The sequence below is a fragment of the Xyrauchen texanus genome, chromosome 1 (assembly GCF_025860055.1).
Source record: "Xyrauchen texanus isolate HMW12.3.18 chromosome 1, RBS_HiC_50CHRs, whole genome shotgun sequence".
NCBI classification, from domain to species: Eukaryota; Metazoa; Chordata; class Actinopteri; order Cypriniformes; family Catostomidae; genus Xyrauchen; species Xyrauchen texanus.
The window spans coordinates 57,491,118-57,503,133 of NC_068276.1; the positions used below are offsets into that span (position 1 = coordinate 57,491,118).

Here is a 12,016-nt window from a genome sequence, read left to right on the forward strand (position 1 = left end):
ACAAGGCAGCAGAGTTTCTTAATGGGACGGTGTGCACCTTGATTTTTGCTATTATACCGCCCCCTACCAATACTTCACCAATACACATCTTCAGACCCTTTTACCCTGTCTTTCCACCACCGATACCCACATCAGCCTGTCCCCTCCCCAAAAAGACCCTCGAACCCCCACCCCATCCGGCCCCCTACTGATTCCCCTAGGTCTCTCGTCACCCGGGATAGGACCTCCTATTTCCATAGGGCTAAAGAAAGGAGCCCAAACTCAGGAGACGATAGTTCTTTAAGATTTCTCCTCCGCCCTGAGCAGACAGCCTCTCGCTCTCTCTCTCACAGGCTCGCTGCTGCGCTGATCTTCCCTTAACAACAGTCACGTCATAGGGGAGTTTTGTCAAGCGGAGCTGCAGCGAGAGTTTTAGAGGGTTCAGCAGAGGCAGCAAGCATCCACGCAACCTGCGTCCAACACGAGATCCAATTTTCTTACTTTGTCTCAGCCAGAACACTGAAGACATGGAGCACCAGCTGTTTTGCTGCGAAGTGGATACCATAAGAAGAGCTTACCAAGATACCAACCTGTTGAATGATCGAGTTTTACAGACAATGCTCAAAGCAGAGGAAAACTATCTACCGTCACCAAATTATTTCAAGTGTGTTCAGAAAGAGATTGTACCTAAAATGAGGAAAATCGTCGCCACTTGGATGCTCGAGGTTTGTTGCGGAAAATACTTTAAATCTTTTTGCATTACACAAGTCTGCCTTATGATGATTCTGCTCATGCTCTTTGGACCCGAAGACTTGTTTTATAAATGTAAATATGTTTCGATGTAACTTGAGTCCATGCATACTGTTCATCCCTGAACTATCACACTGAAATGCGGTGTTCCGATTATTGTTACTGAAATATGGAAGTAAAAATGCTTTATTGCGAAAGTAGCAACAATAATCCTAGACGTGTGAAGATTTTCGGTCTTCCGCTGTCGCATTTTTATTTCAATCGTTTATTTTGACCCTTTCGTCGGTTTCGTTTCCCAATAAACGAAGGGAAATATAAATTAATTTAGTTTTTATTTCAATTAAATATCAATGTACACGTATGCATTCTCACTCGTGCCAGTAGCCTATTATACGCCATCTTTGTTGTCGTTTGCTTAAGTTTTATATATCTCTAAATTCTAAAATGGAAATATTATTGACATCACCTGCGTAAAAGCGTTTATTTGTTGATCTTTAATTCGCATGAATAATTTATACCCCATTTTGTAGACGTTAACGTGATATTTGCGTCTTAAAAAGTTTTGTTTCCCTTCGCCATAACTCCTGCACGACGGTCTAAAAATACGATATTTTTTTAATTTTCCGACTTCAAGATTGTGCTCTAAACTGTCGGCTTTTGTTCCCCATCGATTGATTTGGATTTACAAATATTTAACTTTAGATTTAATGCTCGGGAATAATTTATATTAATTTTTGAAATCCTTACTAGCGCTAAATGTCGCATGCTCCTCGTTGCATATCGGGGCTTTATAAGTCAATTCATTTAACGGCATTTTTGCCATTAAATTCGATATATTTCACTTTTATTCAATAAAGCATACATTCCTGAACATTTACATGTGTGTTACGCACAGCGAAACAATTTTGCTATATTTTTACATATTTTTTGAAAAGATGACGAACTAGAAAATTGTTTCCTGGACTTCGCTTGGACGCCACCTTTTTGCCTTGGAAAGAAACGACCGTTTGCATCAACAGCAAAAGACAATATTTAAACTGTCTGCAACCAATGCATTGATGTTAATTAAGTAATTAAATTAGTTTTGTATAGCGTTCGCTGCAAGTTTTTGCTTGTAACTTAACCCTTTCTATTGCACGTGCAGCTACAGATGCTAAGCACGTGGACATCTCGATAAGATCAAGGCATAGTGACAAAATAATAATAATAATTGTACTAAATAACTTCCGTTTATTTAATTCGTTTTGGCTTATTTCGATTCTAACCACATAATTAGCGAATGCGCGAAGCCAGATATTCATGTTACGTGTATATCTTATCGTTTTGCTTTTCTTTAAAGGTCTGTGAAGAGCAGAAATGTGAAGAGGAGGTTTTCCCATTGGCTATGAACTACCTGGATAGATTTTTATCCGTGGAGCCCACCAAAAAGACCCGGTTACAGCTGCTAGGAGCAACTTGTATGTTTTTGGCCTCTAAAATGAAAGAGACTGTGCCACTAACAGCAGAGAAGCTCTGCATATACACGGACAACTCCATACATCCCAGCGATTTATTGGTAATTATCAAATACTGCGTCCTTTCTTATTTATATATATATATATATATATATATATATATATATATATATATATATATATATATATATATATATTTTTTTATTCAACTTGATATTCTTCATATATTACTGATTTGACTTCAGCCAATGAAAATCATGCAAGTAATGGAGTTTTGCTTAGAACTTTGTACGTGGTGGATTAGCAACTGGTTTGATACGTTGCATAATGCAACCCACAGATATCTATATTATAATGGCGCGCATTTCAAAGACTTTACAATGTACATTTAATGTGGCCGTTAATTGAATGCAGGCCTTATTGCGTGAGTGTGCATTGACCAGTTAATCGAGGTCTCCATCTAGCGTTCAAAGCATGCAAAATACTCCAAACCAACGTCGATTTGCCATAAGGAAAATGATATTCACCTTAATGTAAACTTGGGCCTTTTTATATCTTCCCTCGCAGCAAATGGAACTGCTGGCGCTAAATAAACTGAAGTGGGATCTAGCCTCTGTGACACCACACGATTTCATCGAACACTTTCTCACCAAACTGCCAATACATCAGAGCACCAAGCAAATAAGCCTACTACGCAAGCACACCCAGACATTTGTGGCTCTCTGTGCAACAGGTATGTTTCAGCATCACCTAGTCTGCTTTTTTGCCTTAAGTATGCCATTTTAAATGCACATGGATGTGAATTTGCACAGCAGAAGACGTTGTGCACTTGATTACAAACAAGCGTTTAAGAATATCTCCCCTGTCCCAAGAGCATTGCTATCAAACTGACCTCTTTATTGCAATGGAAAGAGCATCTCTCCCTCATCCCAATTCCTCACTCGGAGTTATTGTAAACCAGTTTGAGCCTCTGCAAGAGAGAGAGGATGTCCATTGCAGCACATGCAGTGCATGTGAACCAAAAAGAGCAAACCCTTTGCTGACATTTTCCTTGTGAAATGGGGCTTTTGTTATTTTCCCACGTCTAGATGCATTTGCTCTGATGCTCAGTCTTTATTTTATTTATTTTTTTGCCCTGGCAATCAGCTCAGTCTGTTGATCACCTGCTTGAAAACCCTTGTAGTGCTTCAGGAAGGAGCTACTCTTGTATATTCCCATCTGTTTTGTTTTTTTGCCCCTCCATTTACATGGTGGGTATCACTGAAGCTCGCTCCCCTTTTATGTTTATGACCTGCATTTCTTTGGGAAGTAGCCTGGGATTGCAGCCAGGAAGAATGTGGTAGGATGGATACTGGGAAAGGGGGTGGGCTCTGGTGAATGAAATGAATTGCTTGGGGTGAAGGCTCCCGTGCTTTTATGCTCAATTTGTCTTGACAATTGAACTCTCGTCTCTCGGATAGCAATGCTGGATGACTTCCTATGAGAAAGGCAGTTGTATTTCTCCATTCACCATGTGTGGGCAAAGTGCAAAATGAGAATATACAAGAAAGCGAGACAGCTATGAGTTATGATCTCCCATAATTGCCAATGCGAGAGGACATTCAAGTTATGAATGTGCTGGAGACAATTTAAAACAAATGTCTGAAGAAGAACAACATGTGTTTTTAAGAAGTTGTGGCATTCAGAAGTAGAAGGCCATTGTTTAGCAAGTTTGGGAACCTTAAGTGCATTTCCATGCACTTTTGCACCAACTTGTGCATATGCATGACTAGAGGCTTGATTTATTGGGCATTTAGGGAGTTTAGGGTAAGAGGTCTACAGAAGGGGGTAGTTTGAGCTGGCCTGGGACCTACAGCAAATTCATCTTTCTTTCCCAAACCCCCAAAGGCTTAAAGCCCTGTCTCAGAATGGTGTTGGCCCTAAATGCTCTGGCCTGTCCCCTACCAACCATGCTCTCATTATAGTCATGCTATGCTTCATTATGAACTCCACCCCCACTTCCCCAAGCTATTCTTCCAATATTCCTCAATCCATTAGTTTTAGGCCTCATTTAGTCCAGTTACTCTCACGTTTCAGTGTGTATGAATGGTTTTGATTTCCTATTTAAGTTCTAACAACAGCTCAATTTTTATTTTCAGATGTAAAATTCATCGCAAGTCCTCCCTCCATGATCGCAGCTGGCAGTGTTGCAGCAGCGGTGCAGGGGTTGTACCTGAAAAGCAGCGAAAGTTCCCTCTCGTCCCAGAACCTTACCAATTTCCTTTCACAGGTTATACGAAGTGACCCCGTAAGTGTGCCAGCTTCATATCATTCCAGAAGAAATCACATATCCCAATCCAGTCTCATGACAAGTTGTTATAATACTGTAGTACAAGAAGGCGTAATCGTAATAAATTGTAACCGTTGGCTCCTACAGTAAGGTACGATTTGTACTCCTGTAGGGAAAAATGAACAAAGCAAGGAACAAAGTAATTATAATTAATCCTAAATGTAACCCCTACAAATGGAAATTCAGTTTGTTGTTTGGTTGGTCAAATTCATACCTTTTCTTTCGAGCCAAGTCGTACAATATCTTATGATTTCGCTACCTCATACAAATTATTTCGAGTCGTCATGAGACTACGATGTGTATCCCTTTCCATTGTCATAGAGCTAATTTTCCCCTGTTCCTACACAGGACTGTCTGCGATCGTGTCAGGAACAGATCGAGTCCCTGTTGGAATCTAGTCTCAGACAGGCTCAACAGCACAACATATCCACAGAGACCAAACTAGTGGAGGAGGACGTGGACCTCTCTTGCACTCCTACAGACGTCAGAGACATTAATATCTGAACGGATCGCTTCTCATCTCTTGATCGATGAATATTTGTTTCTGTTGGGTATGGGCTTTGGCCAAAGGCTTCATGGCACAAGAGGGAAAACGGGCTCCCACCTGCAACCCACCACCCAACCAGTTGCCCCCCATTTTGCCCAATTCGTTGACTTCTGAGCGGCATCCACACCGGTGGTTTTGATGATTGGGCCATCGCCAGCCAGGACCTCCACAGCGGTGGTTTTGATGATTGGGCCATTTGCCAGCCAGGACCACCAGTGGAGGACAGGGAATGAACAGAAACCCAGCTCTCTCTTTTGGCCCCTCTTTATATGTCTTAAGTCAAAAATGAGAAGACAGACAAATTGTATAGGCTAACTAGGATTTTAAAATTGTATAAATGACAACAGTAGTTGTGACTGGCCTCAACTTGGTCGCTAAAAGACCAAGTGAGGTATATTTTTTATTTCAAGTGTGTCAGAAACCATTTTTGAAAGAGAAGAGACATTTCTTGTATCTTTTGATTGCTTTCCCTCATGGATAGTACATTGTTACACTTGCCAAGAGTGCGCTCTGCTTTGTCTGCAGACTAGCTTTGTAAATATATCCCCGCTTGCTATGCGTTTAGTCACTTTATTATAATTCCTAGACCGATTCCCTTACAAGATTCTCTTCTCTTCCAAAATGGTTTGTGCAACCTTAGCATATTTGTTAAGCATGTATTATTTGTTGCTATGATTTAGAAGGCCGTTGACTGCCAGGAGCTTGAATCGTTGCCTTCACTGCCATTAATGTATAACGTCATCACTGCCAATGACAAAATAAGCTTATCCTGGTACTCCCTGGCTAAGCTTAAGCAGAGCATTCCACAGTCTACTTCACTTCAAATTCACGTATTATATAAAACCATTCCATTTAAAAAAGAAAAAAAGCACTTTCAGTCCGTCGTTTAAGGCTGACTTTTACAAAAAAAAAAACACAAAAAAATGGAAGAAAGAAATCTGCAGTTGTTAAAACAATGGGGGAAAACATGGAATGGAGTAAGGGGTTGATGGCAGACTCGTGTCCTGTCAGCAGCATGGAGCAGGTCTCTATATCTATGGTGTTAATTGTCTGGAAGAGAAATGGAGGGGGACAATGAGACGATAGGTGCTCTTTTAAGGGTAAAACCAAGCTCGCAGTGTACTATTTCAGCTGTGTGCGCCTTTATAGCTTCACATGCATTCAGAGTGAAAACGCTAAGATGATATATCAAAGATTGAGTTTATTTATTTGTCCTGTTCCCCTCTTATGGCCAGTTTGAATGGATGCCCAAATGTACCTATGTGTGAAGTATGTTTAATGACCCACTTAGACACCATAGTTAAAGTATTGAGTTGATGCCCTCTGATCTAGAATTTGTAAAAAAGAAGAAAACAAATAAAAAGTTGTGGCTTCAAGTAGATTTTGCACAAACCCAGAGATGCCAGTTGTCTTGTGGATCTCTGGAGATACGAATGGAGAGATGTTAGAGTCTGCAGAGGGAGGCAAAAAAAAGGGCGATGGCTGGACATCAAAGAGTTGAAAGCAGAATGGAGACGTATGACAAAAGAGGAGAACCTGGGAGAAGACACTCCTCATATTTAGCTGCTATGGAGGGATTTCCAGCAAGGATGAATCTATTAAAATGGAAAACAACAAAAAAGAAAAAGACATGCTTCTTTCTATTGTCTTGTTTTGCTGCTATTTTGTTGGTTTTGTTTATATGAAATGTCAATACGATGCCATGTAATAGGTTTTAATTTTCTCATAGAAAATTATGATATTATTGACAACTTTTGGTTCTTTTAGTAGTTTTTGTTTTTTTTATGTGATACATTTTTGTTAATGTGATTTCTACGCTATGCTATTCCCAAAACAGACAAAAAAAGAAAGAAAAAAAAACAACAAAAAAGGCAGAAGATAAAAAAAAGTAGAGAAATGTTCCTGTTATACCCACAATACCTCAAACTACAGTTGTGATTTAGCATTGATTTTAGTCTGGGATTTTTCTTTAGTGCTATTTTATTTTATTTTATTTTTTGGTTTATACCATGCCTGTTAGTCCTGTTGTAAACTGCAAATGAACATGTTAATCATTATCCTACTGGGTCCTGATGCGAGTGAGTAGAAAGCACATTGAATGGAATTGGTGCCATAAACATTGACTCTGTTGAGTTTTTTTTAGCTGTTTCATTAAAGGAGACTATATACCCTAAGCCTCTTAGCTTTTGTTTAAAATGACACTGTTGTGAGTTTGTGACTGCCATGTGTACTTACAAAGCCATAGTTTTGTCTTGTAGTAATTTAACACAATGCAGACAATAATGTATAAGCTGGTTATCTTGTTCTGAATACAGGAGGCTTGGCACGCCCTCAAGTCGTTGTCTTTAATAAATGCGACACAGCTACAATCGGCAGTGATGCTTCCCTTGATCTTTTGATTTCCATTAACCCATCAAATTTATATCTATGTTGTTTTTTTACTTGGTCATTGGTTGCTTATAGAGAGGAATCGGCCGTTTCCACCCTCGCTTTTTAGCTTCTCTTTAGCCTTTGACATGGTGCTGCTATATGTTTGCATTTAGACTGGAAATGATTTGTTGAGAGAGATGTGGCTATAAGCTAGATTTGATTGTATGGATGATTCAGGACCCAGGGGACATAATTATATTATTCTCTGTAATATCAGGAATCTTTTGTACCTCAACTGAATGATAAAAACAAGCATGTACCGGTATGATTCAGTTATGCTATCAAGGGAAAGAGACTGTGTGGAGGTGAGGTTTATGTCTCTGAATGTGTTTTTAGGGGGAACTGAAGATTGACTGCATCCACCCACACCCACATTCTGTTGTAAAGGTTTTTGTTTTAGTTCAATATGGTGTTCATTCCCAAGGATCGAACTAAATGTGGTGTTAATCCTCAAATACAATGTCGTGGTTTGATTTTTGTTTATTTTATTTACAAACCGGTCACTGGTCTGATATGCACAATCTTTACTTGCTGACCCATCTTAGACATGAGGTTAACTAGAATAAAACTTGAGCTTCAGAAACCAGCTGTCTTGTTCGATTTGTGTTTTCATTCCTTAAGTACTCCAGTAGCATTGGTTGGTATCGATGCAAAGCTTCATATTATGGCTTTTTGTCCATAAGGGCTAAACCTAGTCACTGAATCAATTAAAAATGGTTGTGTTTTGGTTTAATAAAAAAAATTATAATTATATATTTTTTTTAAATCCAAATACTGGTCTATTTTTGCAGTACATGCATGGATAATTCTTAAAGGTATATGTTTTAAAGTCACTTGACAGTATTTGTGGCATAATGTCAAGTCCCACAAAAATGTATTTGACTCTCTTTTGCCACTCATTTATATATATCTATATATATATTAAAAAGCATAATCCACTGTTCCAGTAAGGCAATTACAATGTAAGGGAATGGGGCCAGTCCATAAACATTAAAATATACACTGATCAGCCACATCATTAAAAACCACAGACAGGTGAAGTGAATAACATTTATCTTGTTATAATGGCATCTGCCAAGGGGTGGGATATATTAGGTAACAAGTGAACCATCAGTTCTTGAATTTCATGTGTTGGAAGCAGGAAAATGGGCAAGTGTAAGGAACTGAGCGGCTATGACAAGGGCCAAATTGTGATGGCTAGACGACTGGGTCAGAGTATCTCCAAAATGGCAGGTTTTGTGGCATGTTCCCAGTATGCAGTAGTCAGTACCTACCAAAGGTAGTCCAAGGAAGGACAACCGATGAACCGGCAACAGGGTCATGGACACCCAAGGCTCATTGATGCACGTGGGGAGCGAAAGCTATACCATTCTGTTCCAATCCCACAGAAGAGCTAATGTAGTGCAAATTGCTGAAGAACTTAATGCTGGCCATGATAGAAAGGTGTCAGAACACAGTGCATTGCAGGTTGCTGCGTATGGGGCTGCCTAGCAACAGACCGGTCAGAGTAAACATGCTGACCCCTGTCCACTGCTGAAAGCACCTACAATGGGCATAATGGGTGAGTGTCAGAACCGGACCATGGAGCAATGGAATAAGGTGGCCTGGTCAGATGAATCAATTTTCTTTTAGATCATGTGAACGGCCGGATGCCTGTGCATCGTTAACCTGGGGAAGAGATGGCAGCAGGATGCACTACAGGAAGAAGACAGGCCAGTTTCCCCATCGAGATCTGTATGTATCTGACCGTAACAGATCAGAATGTGTTCTCCCATGCACAAACCTAAGCCTAAACCTTCCCTACCATACCCTACCTATCCTAACCATAACCCCATACCCTATTGTGGCTAACGGAAACAGATTCAGATGGAGAACACAAAGATACAACATCGGCAGAGGCAGTCTGATGCTCTGGGCAATGTTTTGCTGGGAAACGTTGGGTCCTGGCATTCATGTGTGTACTTTGACACACATGAATGTCATGTGTGTACTTTGACACCGTTCGAATCGCTGCCTGTCTGGCAGACATCTCGGCCTGGATGAAGGAACACCACCTTCAACTCAACCCTGCCAAGACAGAACTCCTTGTCTTTCCAGCCAACCCTGCTGTTGAACACAACATCACCGTGCAGCTGGGTCCAACTACAGTTTCGCCTTCCAAAACGGTCAGAAATCTAGGGGTAACCATTGATGATGAGCTAAATTTCACAGACCACATTTCAAAAACTGCAAGATCTTGTAGATTTACACTCTACAATATCAGGAAGATAAGACCCTTCCTCTCTGTACATGCCACACAACTGCTCGTTCAGTCCCTTGTCATAACTAGACTGGACTACTGTAATGCTCTCATTGCAGGCCTTCCTGCATGTGCTATTAGACCTCTCCAAATGATCCAGAATGCAGCAGCACGTCTGGTCTTTAATGAACCTAAGAGAGCACATGTTACACCACTCTTTGTCTCTCTCCACTGGCTGCCGGTTCATGCACGTATTAAATTCAAGGCCCTGATGCTGGCATATAAAACAGTCACTGGGTCTGCTCCAGCATACCTAAAAACATTTATGCAGAGCTACGTTCCCACCAGAAGCCTCGCGGTCGGCTAAGGAACGTCGCCTTGTCGTACCAAAACAAAGAGGCACCAAAACACTTTCCCGGACTTTCAGTTTCATCATACCACGGTGGTGGAATGACCTTTCCAACTCAATCCGGAAGCTAACTCACTCTCTATCTTCAAAAAGCGGCTAAAAACACGTCTTTTCCAAAAGCACTTAACCGGTCAATAATAATAAAAAAAAAAAATAAATAAAAAAATAAAAAAAAATAAAACTATATATATATATATTTACATTTCTTGTTGCACTTAAATCTGTTTTGTATACTATTATGATGATAGTAAAACTTTGTAATATGGCACTTTTTGTACCACTGTCTCCCTAAGATGATTCGCTGATGTTCTTCCTCTTTTGTAAGTCGCTTTGGATAAAAGCGTCTGCCAAATGAATAAATGTAAATGTAAATGTAAATGTTGACACATACCACCTACCTAAAAATTGTTGCAAACCATGTACACCCCTTAATGGCAATGGTATTCCCTGATGGCTGCAGCCTCTTTCAGTAGGATAATGCGCCCTGCTACACTGCCAAAAATTGTTCAGGAATGGTTTGAGGAACATGACAAGAGTTCAAGGTGTTGAATTGGCCCCCAAAGTCCCCAGATTTCAATCTGATTGAGCATCTATGGGATGTGCTAGAGCAACAAATCCGATTCATAGAGGCCCCACCTCACAACTTACATGACCTAAAGGATCTACTGCTAACGTATTGGTGAGGACACATTCAGAGGTCTTCTAGAGTCTATGCCTCGACGGGTCAGAGCTATTTTGGCAGCACGAGGGGGACCTACACGATATTAGGCAGGTGTTTTTAATGTTGTGGCTGATCGGTGTATACAGTTTCAAAAGTATAGGCAGAAGACGTAAACATTATGTGTTAACATGATTTTAGTGTGATAAAATCTCTTACTAGTCTTATCTGTAAAAAGTTAGATTGAAAAGTACAATTTGTTGCCATGACAACCAACGTAACGGCGTCAACCCCTAATGTTAACATGTATGATGTTAACGTCTTGCCTTGCGACGAACTTTTTAATTCACTAAATATTCATTAAGCAAGAAATATAGTCATGCTAAGAAGTACATGTCATTGCTTTAGAAAACAACATTTCAGCTCTCTTGGTCCAATTAATGCAAGTGAAGGTTGGCCAGAGCTTTGAAGCTTCAAAAAGCAAATAAAGTCAGCGTAAAAGTAAAAAGTAAAATAAAAAAGGACTTAAATATTGTCCTATTGTCCTATACGTTTCTCATTCACACTTATCATATTGCTTCAGAGCTCATGGATTAAATCACCAGAGTCAAATGGATTACTTTTATGCTGCCTTTATGTGCTTTTTGCAGCTTCACATTTCTGGACACCTTTCACTTGCATTGAATGGACCTACAGAGCTGAGATATTCACTACATCTTCATTTGTGTTCAGCAGAAGAAAGAAAGTTTTAGGTGAATTATTCCAATAAGAGTCCTAATAATTTTGGGGCCACTTCAGCACATTGCAGAGGATTGGCCTATAACTTAAGTGCACAACTAAAACTGAAAACATCACAAATGGAAATTGAACTCTTAAAGAAGAAGTGAATACTGAACATTGCGGAGGTGAGAAAGAATTGCTCTGTTAAGCAAATAAACGCTGTGAACTCTCATGTATCAATAGGGTGATACTTTTCTTTTATTGTCGGCGTATTATTTGTCTTCACCAGCAGACAGTCTTTGATGTTCTGTCTAGAACTACACTACAGACACGCCACCAGGCATCAGCGAGGAGACTGCAAGGTAGAAAGAACTCTGACTATTTCATGCACCTTCGCTACTGACTGAGGTTTGAGATAATACTGTGTCTTTGGCTTTTGGCATCTTTGTGTCTGCGGTTTCAGAGGAAGGAGCAACATTGCTCACCTTATACACACCGTAC

The 12,016-nt window shown here is 40.0% G+C and overlaps 1 protein-coding gene across 1 annotated transcript; it reads left to right on the forward strand.

Annotated features, from left to right (window-relative positions):
• Positions 1-246: 246 nt before the first annotated feature.
• On the forward strand, positions 247-8,069 carry LOC127644474 (G1/S-specific cyclin-D1-like). Its single transcript, XM_052127663.1, has 5 exons — positions 247-704; positions 2,069-2,284; positions 2,751-2,916; positions 4,322-4,470; positions 4,861-8,069. The coding sequence occupies exons 1-5, from the start codon at positions 507-509 to the stop codon at positions 5,014-5,016; spliced, it is 885 nt and encodes a 294-aa protein (XP_051983623.1). The 5' UTR covers positions 247-506; the 3' UTR covers positions 5,017-8,069.
• The last annotated feature ends 3,947 nt before the right edge of the window (positions 8,070-12,016 follow it).

Coding starts and splice junctions, on each gene's coding strand:
- LOC127644474 (XM_052127663.1), top strand. CDS start 507: ATGGAGCACCAGCTGTTTTGCTGCGAAGTGGATACCATAAGAAGAGCT. Junction 705..2,068: donor TCGCCACTTGGATGCTCGAG/GTTTGTTGCGGA, acceptor TTTTCTTTAAAG/GTCTGTGAAGAGCAGAAATG. Junction 2,285..2,750: donor TACATCCCAGCGATTTATTG/GTAATTATCAAA, acceptor CTTCCCTCGCAG/CAAATGGAACTGCTGGCGCT.